The following is a 17,673-nucleotide window of genomic DNA, read 5'->3' on the forward strand; positions in this document are numbered from 1 at the left end:
ATACATGGATGAGTCTGTATTGTGTTCATGCATATTACACTGTAATATTTGATGTATTCAACCATTTTTCAACCTAATGTGTTTTACCAGAATAAAAAAACATACCAGTTTCATCATGGCAGTTACAGAAACATGACGGCAGTCCATGTATACTCTGAATGTGTTCTCATGCCACCTTGAAAAATTACATTTAGTTTTCTGTTTAGGGCAATTTCAGGACCTTGAAGGTAGAAAAACTAAAGAATTCATAAAAGTGCATGGCATCTGGGCTGACACGTGCAGTGGGGCTGTTGCTTTTCCACTTGTGAGAAGTTTTGCCAGCCAAAACTGTATTGGTGCAGGGTGGGTGGGTACATCCCTATTACCTTCACAGAGAAGACATAGCTATAGCTGAGTTATATAATCAGTATTATTTAGTTGATCAGTTATGAAATAGGACTTATAAGTTCATTTTTGTTGCAAATTAAATATTAACATATATTTTAAACGGGTTTAGAACAATACCTCATACCCTCAGAAAATTGTCTCATACCCCTGGTGGTATATGTGCCCCTGGTTAAGAGCCACAGCTCTATAATGTTACTATGAATCTCCAGATGTTTGACTTGAAATATGTGTCATCGAATCCTGGCTGAACTCTAACCAATAATAGTAGAAAGTCTGGTGTGGAATATGGTCGGCCATTTATCCCGGCCAATACCCCCAGGCTGCCAGTTGGAGCCCTCCCTGCAGTATGGAGGTGCCCCAAAGACCAGCAGGGCATCATGGAAAAGGACTTTTGATCTGACCCGGAAGTGATAGGAGATCACATGGACTGGGGATTGTAACACTTCCGGGTCAGGAACTATAAAAGGACTCTTGGAACTCCCAGACGACGAGCTGAGCAGGGTGGAAGGGTGGCAACGCGTCTGGGAGTGGTGGATTGTGTATTATTGAGTATTGTGATTTATTTAATGAGTATTGTGGAGAGGAGGGTGTTTTGTGCACTACTGTTAATTAATAAAGTCTACTTTTGGACTTTTGCCTGGTATCTGGCGTCTTGGACAAGGGTTCAAGGGAGCAATAGCACCCCCTATCTGTCACACTGGGTACTTCAGACTTTTGTGAAAGAAAATATTTGGAGTGGCTAAAGTGACTGACATAGAGCTAAAAATTCAAATGGCCCTTATTGATGTGATTAATAAAATTATACCAATGTAATAAACTGGTTATTAATTGTTGTTTTAACTTTGCAAAAGTTGACTTGCAAAAGTATGAAAGGCACAGTTGAATATTTAAATTTCAATGGGGAGATTACTTCATGGATCAATTCAATAAGCAAAATACAGTATAATCTCAAAAGAATAATGTGATGATTTTTAAGCAGAATGTTTAGAATACGAGGGGCATTGCAAAAGTCCTTAGTCTTCAGTTCTTAGTGAGCTGCTACCATGTTCACATTGATTGGAGATCAAGTTTATTCTTTAATTAAAAAAAATTCTTAACCACAGGAAGTCATGTTAAGTGGTATGAAGGGGAAGAGTGAGTTGTGTGGAGGTCATCCCCTCCTGATTATGAACAAGTGAATTTTCTACCGTGATGATGCACCAGTGCACAGTACAAAGCTGACCATTGAAAGTTGTGAGAAATCAGGGATGCAGCGGGATGAACCCTCCCCAGTTTAGTACCTTGTGATTTCTGGTTGTTCCCAAAAATTAAAGAACCTTTGCATAGAAAAGTTTTTCAGACTTGTGATGAATTAATTGGCGCAATGAATCAGTGACTTGAGAATTTACCTCAAGGCAGTTTTGCTACTTGCTTTAAAAAATAGATCAAACACATGAAAAAGTGCATTGATGCTGTGTTGAAGTCACAATTAAATGGGCTTTCAGAGGGAAGCAAGTTTTTACCTTCATTGGTAAGTTTTGTTTTAAATTTAAGGTTAAGGACTTTTGCAACAAAATTGGCTTTGTCTATTACCATAATGTAGCATATGTTTTTTTTATGCTGCTTAGCATTATCCTATCTATCTATCCTTTGCATTGCCCGTCATAAAAAATTGTAAAACGAAAACCACATTTAGCACTGCCTCCTCACAACACCAGCAGCATCAGTTTCTATTCTAGTTCAGTCCCTGTCAGTGCGTAATTTACAGGTTCTACCTGTGTTTATTTGGATTTTCTTTGGGTAGTCTGGTTTCCTCTTGCAAACTAAAAAGGTATGAGTTAAATTAAATGTAGACATCAATTTAGACTGGTTTGAGTAAATAATTGTGCGTGCATATTTCAAATAGTGATGTGTTTGAATTATTAAAAAAAGTTATAAATCAATTGGTGGCATTCATTTTGAACATTAAATACCAAATCAAATATCTTGCCACATCTGAAGTTAGAGACAAGGCAGTATGTTTCAAAATACACTAACTTTAACTGTTAGAAGTGCAGAATCTTGAAGTGGAAAATACCTTCTGCTTGCTGCCAAACAACTGCTTTGTTTTGAAAGTCACATATATGTAGTTTTTTTAATCATTTTGTTTTTTTCCCCTTGACACAAAGTTGCTAAATTTTTGATTTACTGTCTGTCCAGAGGTTGGACAAATCAGCTTCTAATGACTAGTGAAAAACTCATCCCTGGAGTACAACTTCATACTATATAAAGATATACACCGTCAGGATGTGCTTAATGTCTTGTGACCGACAAGATTCGTCGTACTTTTTGCTATTGCTATTCTATGAACCCATTTAGATTAATTCACATTACTGAGAGGAGGAACCTATCCTAGGGCCATTAGTAAGGTAAGAATCAGTACTGGGCAGGCCACCAGATAATTGCAAGGCACATGGAGTAACAGACACATAATCACACATAGCAGGCCAGTTCAGAGTTGGTATTTTTGTGTTTGATTCCTGTGGGTATTTCAGCTATGCATACAAATGTTTTATGTGTGTTAACTTGAAAATCTTGTAATTCGCCCATTACCTATAAGTATGTTTGCTTTTGTATGGATTGTGCACATAGTAAGTGTGGTGAACGTACAAAGATTGTTTCTGGCTTTGCCTTTCCATCTGACATTGAAAATCAGTAGGTCTATACCAAAATGAACACTAAGAACTTTACAAGAAAAAGGAAATATGTAAAAAGAGGTATAAATAATTAACATAAACCTGTAATCAACAGCACAAATGCAAAGACCATGCTGAAAATTATTAGAAATTACAGAGATGGTACCTGATTAGATTACACAATATTGAATCTGGAACAAATTAAATACAACAGAATCAGAAGTTATATTTCCAGTCCACTTTTACTTCATCTTTTTTAAGTAAACCTGATTTGTGTGTCCATTCATTCTTACTACAGCACCGTAAAGCAGTACTGATTGGTGTTAAAAAAAGTTTTACGTTTGCTTTGACATGGTATCTGAATGCTGGTTACTTCCCCATTTTCTAAAGATTAGGGTGATATTTTGGTTCAGGGGTTAGCTCGTTTGCTTTATAGACCCAGTAGACTAGATTCAAATCCTAGCCTCATAACTGTCTGTGTAATTATCTCCATGTTTGCTTAGGTTTTACTCCAGGCATTCTGGTTTACCTGTTAAATTCCAAAGATGTATTTTAATTTGATACTTAATTGTAGACTGGCCTGGGGTGCACTGATAGAGCCTTTTAAGGTGATTTTGTGTCCAGCTGCTCAGCTGTAAAAGACTATCTAGAATCATAAGCCAAAAAACAATGTAGACATTTATGCGCATTGCATACTATGGGAACAATCAGTTTCAAGTATGACACAGATGACTGAATAACTTATGTCACAACAATATAAAAAATACTGTTTTTAAAAAGTGACAGCAGTTTATTGTTAGTAAACCTGTTTACAGTCAGGTTTAATAACTAGTTGGCGGAATTTTTTGTAATATTCTAGTTACCAAACTGCACAGACTTTTAAGTTTTAACATTAAGTGATTTTGTCTTTTGCGTAAGATCAGTTTGATTTAAGTATATGCAACAAAAAATTTGAAACACAAGTCTAAAAGTGTGTATTTTCTTTCTAACACAATCTGCAAGCTAAAAGGTGTTCTTAATTTTACAACTACCGTAGATACTCATGTATAAGTCGAAAAATTTATGCCTTAAAATTCATTCAAAAACACAAAGCCGACTTATCCACGGGGCAACACTAATTTCATTAAATAATTCTTTAAACTGTGAAATACCGCACTTGAATTTGAGCATTAGCTTTGGATAACAAACATACCATTTGCTGCCAGCAGATGGCGGTAACCAGAAACATACAGTATTTCGGACCATAAGGTGCACCGGATTTTAAAGCGCAATATCAATGAATGGGTCTACTTTCATACATAAGGCGCATCGGATTATAAAGCGCATTCAGCGAAACAAAACAGATAAGTCAAACTTTATTCAACTCATTCACAATAACTCTCAACATTGCTCAGTTGCAACATAAAATACAAAACAATACACTCACTTTTTCAGTTCAATCCTCTTCCACAAATCTATCAAATTCTTCATCCTCAGTGTCTGAGGTAAACAGTTGGGTGATTTCAGCATCAAGCATGCCCGGATCTCTTTTCTTTATAGCGACCGAGTCCGCATGTTGTCGGAGTTCGGTCCACGCCGTCTGTACGAAAGGGTTATAGTGGCGCTCACGTTTGCGTCCGACAATCCCATCCTCGAAACTTTTTTCCCAGTTTACTAGTGGAAAACGGTGGGACATAGTTTCCTCTTGCGTGGGCGATGTCCTAAAGGGGTTGGCGATAAATGCGGTGGCTTTGGAAAACTCTGCTTCCAGGTCAGCGTCTACGCCTAGTTTTGTCGCCATTCACAGTTTCCTAGTTACACACTCCACCGAGAGAATGCATCAATTTTCTTTCAGTTTTACAAGCTTCGTGTCACTCACCAGTGCTGCCAGGAATAATCCCGGACGAGCCCCCAGTGTTACCTTTCCTGCCTGTCTCCGGACTGTGGTCGGGGTGACGCAGGGGAGCTTCTCCTTCTTCGCGTCCAGTGGTGTGAAGCTCCAGAGGCCAGAGCAATGTGCTGTGGGGTAAAACCCTGTCCCTGAGTTCCCTTCTCCTAATTTACAGCAGGGAGTGACACACAAAGCTTGACTGCTCAATGGTTGACTGTATTATCTCCTTCTTTTTAAGGTGCCTGTTTTAGCTTAACAGAGACCAAAAACACAAGAGCCCCACCACGCCGTCAACAAACACTCAATCCCAAAACTAAACCCCCCAAAACCCTGACAACTCCACCCACATCCCACATTCAATATAATTGGGATGTCAGGCTATTTTAAGCTCTGATCCCAACAAGAGTCAGACTTTGAAGGATTTGAAGAAGATACTTAGGGCCACGTTATTATATGCGAGGTATTTGAATACAAATTTAATTGAAATGTTCTAACTGTAAGTAAATGAATAAAAATGTTTTTGGAGTTTTAATTTTGGCTTACTAAAATTCTTCAAAGATTAAAATGTTGAAAGTCTGGGCCCAGGTACATTGGGTATAATTATGAAATTCAAAGAATTTGATAGGCTGTCAAGCTTTACCCTCGACTTATACGCGGGTCATAACAAATTTCATAATTTTCGGCATAAACAATACACTTGACTTATCTGCGAGGTCGACTAATAGGCGAGTATCTACGGTATTTTGTTTTCAATAATAGGGAATCCAGATTTGTTCAACTGATAATGTTATTTGGATATACTATATAATTCATGAATAATTAAGTTTAAATCACCGTACATTTTTTATTGAAGTCCTCATGTTTCCATCCTAAAACTTTGTTCGGTCAAATATTTTATGCTTTTATTAAGTAGGATTCAGAAAGTTCATGTTTATGGCTATCTTTTTGGATAGCTTCTAGGTTTCAATATACCAGTCATCACAGAAATGGTGCAGCAAAACCAAGAAACATTTCCTCAGAAAGGTTCATTCCAGTCAAAATGAAAGTCTAAACAGTTCAATACAAATATACTGGTATATTATTTTTGTAACAGAAATATTAGACCAAAATAATAATTTGTGATGTGTATGGATGAAAACAATACAATAAGTGCATTACCTTTTTGTCATTCCATGTATTGGATGGTGGCAAAAGTTTTTTTCTTATTTGTTAAATGTTGTTAAAATGTATTTAAAGGTAAACATGAAAGGATGTGTGCTTTGTTTTGGAAGAAGATCTGGCATATTTTGAACAAAAGCTCTAATAAGGAAACCACAGAGTACATCCCACAAATTTAAATTAATGGCTCTGAGTTTACAATATGCCATATGAATCATGAGATGATCTACCTCAGAGGACTTTAGAAATCTGGCAGTGGTATATAAGGCAACTAGCAATGAGAGTAAGTTTTGTAGTTTGAAATTAACTTCAGAAGGAGAATTTTGAAGATAATGTAATAGACAAAGCCAGGTTATTCAGTCCAGACTAGAGCTGATACCTGTATAGAGTTGTTCTTACTTGCCAAAAATTAGTCTTCACAAGGCAGAATGGGTATGAGCCCTCTAAAAATAAGGCAAGAAGCATGCCAGGCTCTACATTAACCTAACTGCCAACTCTGGGTTCATCAACATAAAAGGCAACAAAAGATATTTACAAATTGAAGATCTATTAGCAAAAATTGAAAATTAGACAAACATGGTTAACAGAGCAGAAAAAGGGAAAAATGATTTTCCACAATGGTAATCCACAGTAAACATGTTTTAATACACAATCTATAGGCACAATCTAAGAATAATAGGCAAGTATTTCACAAAACCCTGTAAATCTAAACAGATATAGCAATACTCACAGGATTTCACAATGATTGAATGATCTCCTGGCTCATGAGTCTTCTCAGCTGACTTAAATAACTAGAGGGAGGGCTCAAGAGAGGAGACGCAAGGGTGACCCCACCTCCTGGGGTACCATTCACAGAATACAAGGGACATTGAAGAACATGATTTTACGCATAAAAACAAAATATATAAATAGAAGACTATTAACACAAAAATAATTACAAAAAGACATAATAAAGGAAGATAATAAGAGGCCAGGGAACACACTCTGTCAGACAAGTGATTGTTGCGAAAAAAATACATTACTAAAACAGAGAATGAGAAAGTTTGGACAGGGCATGCAGTGAAGAAAAAACATGTTAAAATTCTGTAAGTTTTTTAAATTGTAGTGTAGCTGTCAATGATGCTGCCAGTGACATTGCTTGTTTTGCTTTGAAGTTTTAGGTTTTGTGGTTAGTGGTTCGTGGCCTATCAGTTAGCTGGTCTCTTTTTTTTTGTCAGTTTGGTTTAAGGTGTGTTATGTATTGTCTACAGTAAATTAATTCTGTATGATTTGAGGTTTAGTGCTTTCTTGAACTTATGTAGAGATGGTTTATTTACAAGAAGTGATAAGTGGAAAAAGCTAATGTGTGTTCTAAAACCTATATTATGACAAAAAGTAATTACTTTTACAAACTGTAATAAGCCAGTGTTTTATCATACCTTTTTACGTGATTTAATTAATGATTTGTATAATGCTCTATGAAAGCAAATAATTTATTAGTTGTTAGTATATTGCAATAAAGCAACCATTGACTGTGGCAGACTAGAAAGTGACAGGGTGAACCAACTAACGTCTGTTTCACACTTTTATTGGTAAACTATTAACATATAAAAAATTTTAGAATCACACCTGTAGAAGACACTTCATGCATGCATACAAGACCCAGTGACAATACATAGAGGTAATAATGTGATCTAAATTGTTATGAAAACAGCACTGTCGGCCATTTAGGTTGTTTCTTAACTGTGTGTTTATTCAGCTTTAAAGTTCTTTGTGCCTCCAAACTTTTATTATTATTTTTCTATTGCTAAAGAGCTATGAATTAAACTTGAAATTTATTTAACAGAATGCAGTGTCAAAATTGGCAATATTAGGTTACCTGACAAGACATTTGTAAGGCAAATTAAAATTTTTCCCATATACAAATGAAAGTTAACTTAAAGTTACATAAGATGCTGCAATAGTGAGAATAAGCTGACTTCATAATTGTCTGTTATTTTGCTTACCTGTACATTATTTAGAATTCTCAAGGCATTTTATTGCTACCCTGGACCATGGATTGCTGATAGCCTTGTCTGTGCTAGCCTCAATTGAGATTACATGCTTATCTATCTTTTTGCGTAACATACAAAGACAGTGCACCCCTTTTTAAATGTAATAGATGCTGTGTAGTTTTTAATCTGACTTAAAACTAAAACTTTTTTCTTTTTAGAATCTCAACTCAAATCAATTTTATTTATAGATCACATTAAAAAGAAAGAAATAAAAAGCTGAGTCTGCCACAAGTAGTATTACAACTTCAAGTTAATTTTTCATTTTAGGTATTAAACAGTTTTATATGTTTAGCTACTTTTTTTTCTTCATCCAAAAATTAAAAAATGTTTTTGGTTGGTCTCTAATGTATGGCCCTATTCCAATGCTGTTTAGTATGTTTTGCCAAGCCAATCATGTTTTAGCTGGTTGTGAAACTTACTTAAATGTGATTTTGCTATTCCATCTATTGTGTCCAATATGAGTTATTTTTACCCTGATCATTTATTGTCCAGTTTCTCCAAAAAATGTAGAAGAGTCTTGTATTCTCTGCTTATCAGTCCATTATTTCTTATTACTGGAATTTGCTGTTTATTTTTTAATATATGCCTAACTTTTGCAGAATTACACTTAAGGATGGAGTTTTTTAATATTCCTTTTAGGCAAGAAACTCTACCAAGAACAACAAAAACTTCTATGTATTATTTTTCTTTTAGGATTTCCTATTCTGGTTCATCATGGAGCTAGATTACAGTTAAAGGTCTGTGTGTAAGCATGTCATTTTTTAGATGTTCATAACACATTTTGAGTCTAAATAATCTAAACACAAAAGCAAGGTCTCTGCTTTTAATTGAGAGTATATAATGACACATATCCAGAATTTAGTCTTGAAAAGGATAATCCCCTGCAGTTATTTATTCCAAATACATAGAACAAATAATACCATTTTCAGTTATATAATTGTGCAGTGAATGATAATGTGTATGTGTAGGTATTTGTAAAAACAAATTGAAGCTACTGGATGGTGAAATTTTGTCCCTTTTATTTAGAACATTTAGAGTAACAAGGGGAAGCTACAGTGTGGTGCATATGTGTTCTTGTTAGTGGCTACATTTTAATGTTTGTATTCTGTATATAGAATTTGATTAACAGTTCACTTGTTTTTTTTGGGCAATCCGCTTAATTCAAGTGAAAGATTGCAGGAAGGCCAGGGCACCAGTCCATGTTCATCAGTGCACACAACCACATTCACTGAAATTAAGAGTGAATTCATCTAACCATCATGCTAACGTACAGTAAAACGTCCAATCAAAAAATTCCCAAGTATACAGCAGTTTCCAAACCAATGAAGAAGATTGTAATTATAGTAAAGAAAGATCATTTGCTTTGAGTCCCATATTTACTATACAAAGGTTAAAAAAATGAATGGATGTATTCCTTCAGATTTAAAAAATGTATTGATATTGAATTATTGCCTCTGCCTTACATTATCTTTTCCAATGCCTCACCAGGATATATTTGGTGTATGATAAAATGTTACTTGGTCAGGCAGAGCCTAGTTTGGCAGTACAAGGTGGAGGATAGAAACTGAATGCTATTGGCAGTGTGCAGCTAACAAATGTCTTTGTGAAAAATATTTTTTTGCAAAGTTCATGAACCAAATTTAAAATATATCAGGCTCATTCCCATTATAAGGAAGAAAAAGAGGTATATGGTACCTTGTGATTGGCTGGTTAGCAATGACTACTCCTATTACACAGAACAAATTCTTGTCATTGTACACATATTTTTGTTCTCAGATACTTTTAGTAGGAACGCTGCCCAAGAACACTGCCAAAAGTCACATGACTAGACAAAAGTGAGCAAATGTACTGTATCTGCACATTTAAAATGTGCTTCCTGCACTTGCAATGCATATTGCTTATGCTCAAACTTTCATGTGTGGTCACTCAAGAACTTTTGTCAGTGGTACTGCACACGACCAGTGTCAAAATTCACATTACTACGCGTCATTTGCAAAATGTATCACTTTCACTCAAAATGTGTTACATGTTCCTGCAAAATATGTCATGCTCACAAACAGACCTTTGGCAGCAAGCTAATATTTTGATAATCCACAAAAATAAGGCACATTAATTAAATAAGATGTTTAGTTAAACTCAGGAACTGAAATCTGTTATAAAATTAGTTGGAATTACAAAGACATCTTAGGATCCCTTACCATGGGAAGCATGTTAAAGTAATGTCAGTTGTACTTGCAATCTGTTCTTTATTTGTCCTCCATTTCTGCTGTCTTGGTATTTAGCTCAGGTTCAAAGGTGAGTAATTGTTTATAATTCACAGGGTTAATGTTCAGTTGTGAAGTATATTTGGAATTTCCAAATTATGATTAGCTTGTACTTGCCATTTAATCATTCCTGTCTTCTTAAGTGCTATTTCATGAACATTAGCTTAGTTCTTTTGTAAAGTAGCTAAAACTATGCATTTTTTTCAGTTTCTCAGCTGTAAAAGACTGATCATTTACTGTTACAAGAGCACCTTTACAGTTATGTCATACTTTGGAGGATTGGAGGATTTTTGTCATCTTTTCCTTTAAAGTGTTAAACAGTAGATTTAAAATATAAGCAGAACTATATAAATGTACCAATACTGTAATTTCATTTTCACTCTAAATATGGATTTCTCTTGCAACACAGAATGTGAAGTTCAGCTTTGTAATTGAATGTTGGATGAGTGTAAGCTAAAAAACAAGTAACCTAAAGTAACTATTTTCCTCATGTGGACTACAGTTTATATTTTCAATTAAAGTTCATATGCAGTCTGCTTGTGAAGTACTAAACATATTGTTTAATTTTGCTAGTATTTGTTGAAATTTGTTCTAGTTATTTTAGCTACATTGACATATCTGTTTTCTGATCTACTTTCTTTCTTTGCATAAACCAGGACTTCTTCTAGCATTGGAGCAAAGCATGACTAACTTTCTGTACCCTTAGAAGGCAAACATCCATCTATCTGCCCATCCATCCATCCATCCATTTTCTTAAACAGCTTATCCACGGCATGGAATTGTAACATGTATTACAGTTTTATTTAAAATGTACTGTTATTTAACTTCTATAGTGATTATTTACATATTTAGTAAAGGGTGAGCTATTGATTAGGTCAGTAAGAATCTTATCCCATGTTATTTTCAGTTGGCATTTCCTCGGTAAGGGTCATGATGGCAACATACTAAGTTAGTGAGAACAAACTTTCCTCACCCCATCAACAGACTCTTAACACTGTCTTCCTGTCCTATCTAGATATCCAAAGCACCTCAATTGGCTCCTCTTGATCTCAAGTCAAGTCAGAATTACTGTCATGTACATTGTACAATGAAATTCATACTTATAATATTGTCAGCTATTATAAGGAGAAATCCAGTACCAAGAAAACACACACACTCACAAGGTATACATAGCATGGAGCATATACGTATATAATGTTATGTAAAATATTTGTCCATCCATTTTCTTAAGCAGGATAGGGTCAGAGGCACTTGGAACCTCTCCCAACAATCATCGGGGGCAAGGCAGGAACAATACCTGGACAGGGCGCCAGTCCATCACAGGGAGAAAACGCACATGTGAATTTAGCAATGCTAATTCACTTAACCTGTATTTCTTTGGATTGTGGAATGAAGCAGGGGCATGGAATGAACTTGCAGATTCCACATGAGGATCACCTGGGCCCGTGTGCTGTCTTTATCTACAAAATATATAATACTTGCAAGTATCTAGGGTTGACAGATGAGATTTTTCAGGTAAGAAAAACAGGCATTTCATGGTAAGATGGTTATGACAAAATTTTTTTAAAAAACTTTCACTGTACTCTGTACATATGACAGTAAGCTGTTTGTTAGAGTGCACTTCTCCCTCTCTCTCTCTTTTTCTCTGTTCCTCCATCTGTTTTTCTCTGTCTTGAGCTCCACTCTAAATTAGAAATCATTCTTAATTTAAACAATTGTCCTGAGAACTGCTGTGTGGATTTCATTTTGGTTTTCCACAGTCCAGTGTATAGAGTTCAGTGGAATTCATACTTGCGTGTGCTAATCAGCATTTAGCATGTCGCCACTCCCTAGCCCCATAATTAGTGAATATGAAAAACTCACCTTGAAACTACATAGTAACATAGTGTTACTGATACAAGGCATCTTTTATTTTGAAGCTTTCTTCCTAGGTTCTCTCAGTTAAGGAGTTACACATACTGTACTTTTCTTTCTCTTTCACTCTAGTCTGATAGTAAACATTGTTTTTGTTTTCTTAGGTCCCATTTGTAATGTGTTTGTGTCCAAGTTTGGGGCAAGACCTGTCATGATTTTAAGTGGAATTATGATGGGTTCTGGCTACATTCTAAGCTCATTTGCACCAAATATTCAGTTTCTCTTCTTTTCCTATGGAGTTATGGTGGGTAAGTAACATTTCTGTTCATTACGAATAAAGAAATAAAATAAAATATGTGGTTCTCTAAATTTTTAATGCCTGTCATATCTGTTTTTCAATGCGCTTTGATGTCAGGGTTAATATTTGAATATTTGGTCACATCTGAAACATTGAAGATAATTTTTCTTCAATATGTTTAATAACTTGCCACTTAATATTAATAAAGAGATCTTGTGCTTATTCATCTTTTTGTGAACTGGCAAATAGAGTTTAAGCATTTTACTGCACAGCTGTAAATTTCCTTTGTGTATTAAAGAAATATTGTTTGATTTTCTTTTTTTTACAGAAGCTTGCATAGTGACTGATTTTATTAGTACTTAAATATAACCTCAATTTATCGACTGTCTGAAATTAAAATTAAGTTTTTCAGACCATATATTGTTGTAAAAGAACTTGGGATTGTAAAACAATCTTCTGGGTTTGAACTCTGTGTTTTTCTTCTTTCCATCCATCCATTTTCCAACCTGCTGAATCCAAACACAGGGTCACGGGGGTCTGCTGGAGCCAATCCCAGGGGGCGAACCAATCTTTGGTAGGGTGCCAACCCACCACAGGACACACACAAACCCACCCACGGGACAATTTAGAATCGCCAGTCCACCTAACCTGCATGTGTTTGGGAGGAAACCCACGCAGACACGGGGAGAACATGCAAACTCCATGCAGGGAGGACCCGGGAAGCGAACCCAGGTCTCCTAACTGCAAGGCAGCAGCACTACCACTGCCCCACTGTGCTGCCCTTTTCTTCTTTCCATATGTTTTTATTTTGTATTATATATTTTTACACAGGTTGCAGTATATTACAGTCAAATTATTTTATCCTCAGGATTTATGTAAAATCAGTAGGACTTTAGGTTTCAGATTTAACAGCCTTCTTAGTATATTTGTACTTCTAAATTACATTATATTAAGTCATTCCTTTAAGATAAACTTTCTTGGTAAGCTGTACAATTTGTGCTGCTTTGAAAATTACTTTCTTGGAGAGGGAATGCTTTTGCACTTAAGTCTTGAAGTAATTTGTGTAAATTAGAATACAACTATAGGCTTGGTACTCGACTAATATAAACAAAATAGACTCTTACTGGAGCAGTGGGTTTTATAAAACAAAAAAAAATCATTTTATGCATGCATCTGCAGTGCATTCAAAGCTTAGAGGAGAACAATTAATAGAACCATAATGTCACTGCTTTAAAACTGAACATATACAAGTAATCATTTTTATGCACTCAACCAAACATCTGCTCAGCAGTCATTATACATTACAGATTTGCAGAAAATGAATCCTGCCCTAGAAATGATGGTTTTGGAAAATCAAGACAGAACACTGGCACTGTGGATGGTACAACAGGGTACAAGCATCACATATTGCATTGATACTGTAAAGTGTGAATTACATTTTAGGATAGAGTCAAGCTCACGTGCTGTTGGCTGTGACTATTTCTGCACTTCACACTGAAAACTTGAAACACTATCAGTGTGCTGGTTTCCATAAAGCAAATGTGAATATTTAAATTTTCATCTGTCTAGCCACATATATTAGATAACTACCCCTGTTATATCTCCCCACCCAACATATCTAGCTCCTCCTTCTGCCTTGTAGATAAAGATCTGAAAACTTTATCGCCTCCCTAGTGAAAAATTCAACGCTCAGTTCATTAATTTATTCATTCATCTATGTTTCCATTTTTCAATTTCAATGTAGGAGCATACTCCAGAAACAAGGGGTAGAAGGCAGGAACTGTCCTTAAATGGGATACTAACTTACTACAGAACATATTATTATGCAGCAGGTCATTTTAATGTTGTCAGATTAATTGCATGCCTTTGAATCATGTAGCAGTTGAGGTAAACCCACAGTGCTTGATTCTTTGAAAACTGTTTACACAGTGTGAAGTGCATAAAGTTAATTAATTAGTAAAAAATAAAATTAATAACAATTCAAGTTAACAGTTTTATTATCAAGTTAGCATCCCAAAGGAATATGTTCTTATAAATAATGTTCTTATGGCAATTAAGCTTTGTTTTCAAATGTGAAAGCCTAATCCTGAATGGATAAATATTCAGCACAAGTATATAATATAAACTCAAGATCTGTTTTTGTCTCCACAATTTAAAAGTAAGCCCACATTTTAATCTCACTAAAATTGCAAATTATTGAAATCAATGCAGCTCATGCATCCTGGTGCCTGCTGGTGATCATATACCCTTTTCAGTACAAAATAGTGAAGGGAGGCAGGGGGGGTTAAGCTCTGTCCCATTCAGTACTGATTCTTTTCACAGAAACCATCTCCACATTCTAAAGAGCTTTGTGCTTCTGCTACATGTTATTGTTTGTTGAAATGAGCTGGCTATGAGAATGCTGTCCACCATGCCTGAATCTCCTCCGTGTGCTGATTCATTTGATCAGACATCAAGTCACCACACGCTTATTGCCTCCATGCCCCACGATGTACAAACCCTGTTTTTCCCTGTATTGACAATGCATGTACTCCACATCATGAATACCATGCACTTGAGTTTTATATTTACTTAACCACCTGAGGATAGTGTCAGATGTTTTAATAAATGTTATTTTCTAACTAATCCATGCTATTTTCAGTTGTAAATTCCATTTTATTTGGAGCTGTGTTTGAGGAGCATTGCATCAGTCATTGACAGTTTTGGTGCTGTCAATTTCTGCTCACCTGTTGTGTTCAGCACACTGAAACTTTTCTTCTTGCTAATACTATTACCAATAATGTGAAGTATACTGTGAGCAAGCTAAGCCTACAAGGAATGAGACTTACTGTGATTTTTAAATCAATCATCTTCAATGTAAACCATTAAATAAAGATTGGTTTTAATTATATTTTCTCTGTGTGCATGCATGTGTGCATATTTTTATGTATGTGTTTTCTGAATGCACCTGTCTGTGCTGAGGAATCTGCTCAGGGTGACTCCCCTCACTCAACAGCTCATCCTCCCCAAGACAGCACTGGCAGTACTAAAACTCAGACTTTGGGAATACAAAGCACCCCTCCTAGCCAGTGTAGCTATAACAGAACTCTTATACAGCATTATGTGATTATGTATTACAGAGTCAAAAACTTGAGGTAGATGAAAATAAAAAGATATGTTTATTTGAACCATGGTGAACTTTTTCTCAGTATTCCCAACTGTAAGTATCGTTGCAAATTTGAAATGCTGCTGTGTGAGTAAACGTGTATGGATATAGGAGGTAGCAGACTCTTAGAGTTGATCCACCCGGTTCAGCGGAACAGGTGTAGCTGAGAAAATCCAAAGGTTAAAGACTGATAGGGATTCCAGCAGCAACTTTAGCAAGCCCACCTGCTTAATGAAAGGACTGTATTGGAGTTTCTTTTGTTGGCGAGAGGATAGCAGGATGCCATGTTTCAGTACCAACATTTTGACAAGAAGCTGAAAGAAGGAGTATCAGGTGATACTGAGGCTTAAGTGGAGAACTTTAACAAAATTTCCCGACAAAGCTTTAAACCAATAATATAATGCCACCATATGTTTTCACTGCAGTAAATATGCTTGGTAGTATATAGAGATGGTAGAATAAAAACCATTTGGCCTGTCTAACTCTGTATCATGAAGCAACAGTAAAACATATGCACAGATAATAAAGTGCATTGAATAACCATATGATTCATGGATATCTGTAGAAATGTTAAATAACTATGTACTGTATCATTTTCTCAGTTACTTTACAATATTTTTAATTTTGATAAACTATTTTGCCATAAGTTTTAGCACATTTTTAAACTAATGCAGGAGAATATACTGTACACTGAGTAGCAAATGTTGATTATTATTAATAATAAACATAAATATGTCTAATATTTAATTTTAGTGTTCATTAATAGTAAAAGATAAATTCAGAATTTTTTAAGTATCACTTATTTCTTCACAAGCATGGTATACTCTAAATTAATTTGCCGCATGAAACTTTTCTAAAGTGAAGCTTTTTTATAAATTTTGATAAATACATAGCCTACTCTTGCATTTTATAATGGAGGCAAAGGGTACAGAGGTAAACACATGCATTAAAACTTAGTAGTACTTAGTAATCTGCAACTTTAGATTACACACATACTGCAAAACAACATATCCGTGTCATTTTAGAAAGAAAAAAGATAAAGAGCAACACAGGTATGTGCACTTCACCTTCTGCTAATCCATGCCATGACCATGTTTCACCTCCGGGCACTCTAATTGACATTGAATGTTGATGCCTAGATGTAAATTACTGACTCTGTACTGTATATAAATAGACAACCATAAACTGAACAGTCACAGGTATGATTGGTCACAGTCTTTTACCATATGGAAGTTTATTCCCCAAACTCAAAAAAAAAAATTTGTATTATTTTGAAAGGTACTGTCTGTTGTCGCTGGTATCATATTGCATCTGCATACTTTAGTGGTCTGACGAAAGAATGGTTGACCAGTACCATAGTTTGCAATTAAGTGGCAAACATTGAACAGATGTTGTAACAGTTAGTACATTTAGTTTTAGCCAGGTTAAATTTTACTACTTATGTTTTAGTAAAGGCAGAGTAATAGAGCAGACCTTTCAATTCATGCCCCACAGTGCTTGGCTCTGCATTGAGTTTGCACATTCTTCCTGTGTTTTTATGGATAAATTGGTATCAGTGGGTGTCAGTAGATGTCAAAACTTCACCCACAATCACCACTGTGAGGAAGAACTTTTGTACTCACAAACATGTATTAGAAAAATGGGGGGCTTGTTTTCTTAAGTCAAAAACTTTGTTGCTTCAGTAACGAATTCAATTTTGAGGTATTTGATAAGTTTTAAGGCTTTTATTTTCACATTGGGACCCTTAACTCCATTACAAATGCAAGTGCAGGCTAGGTATCTTCACTTTGGAATGCAATTTCATATGACAAATTAATATATACTGTGATTAAAAGCTTAAAAGCTGTTTTCCTCTTTTTTAGCCTTAAGTAGTTAAATAGGTATTATGTAATATGTGACTTTTTTTCTACTTCATCTGACCTGAATTCAATTGTAACTATCATTCATTTTCAAAATTTTAGAAAATTAAAAGTATGTACATTTAGGCTTTCCATTTTATTATATATGAAA

General features: G+C 35.3%; 1 protein-coding gene across 3 annotated transcripts in view; it reads left to right on the top strand.

The window, feature by feature from the left end:
• Positions 1 to 17,673, top strand: part of slc16a9b (solute carrier family 16 member 9b) — a 39,944-nt gene that overhangs the window by 8,296 nt on the left and 13,975 nt on the right. For all 3 annotated transcript variants that reach the window (XM_039771472.1, XM_039771481.1, XM_039771490.1), the window contains exon 3: positions 12,385 to 12,528. In XM_039771472.1, coding sequence (XP_039627406.1) covers positions 12,385 to 12,528 — 144 coding nt within the window. The remainder of the gene's footprint in view (positions 1 to 12,384; positions 12,529 to 17,673) is intronic.

This window comes from Polypterus senegalus, chromosome 1 (genome assembly GCF_016835505.1).
Source record: "Polypterus senegalus isolate Bchr_013 chromosome 1, ASM1683550v1, whole genome shotgun sequence".
NCBI lineage: Eukaryota > Metazoa > Chordata > Cladistia > Polypteriformes > Polypteridae > Polypterus > Polypterus senegalus.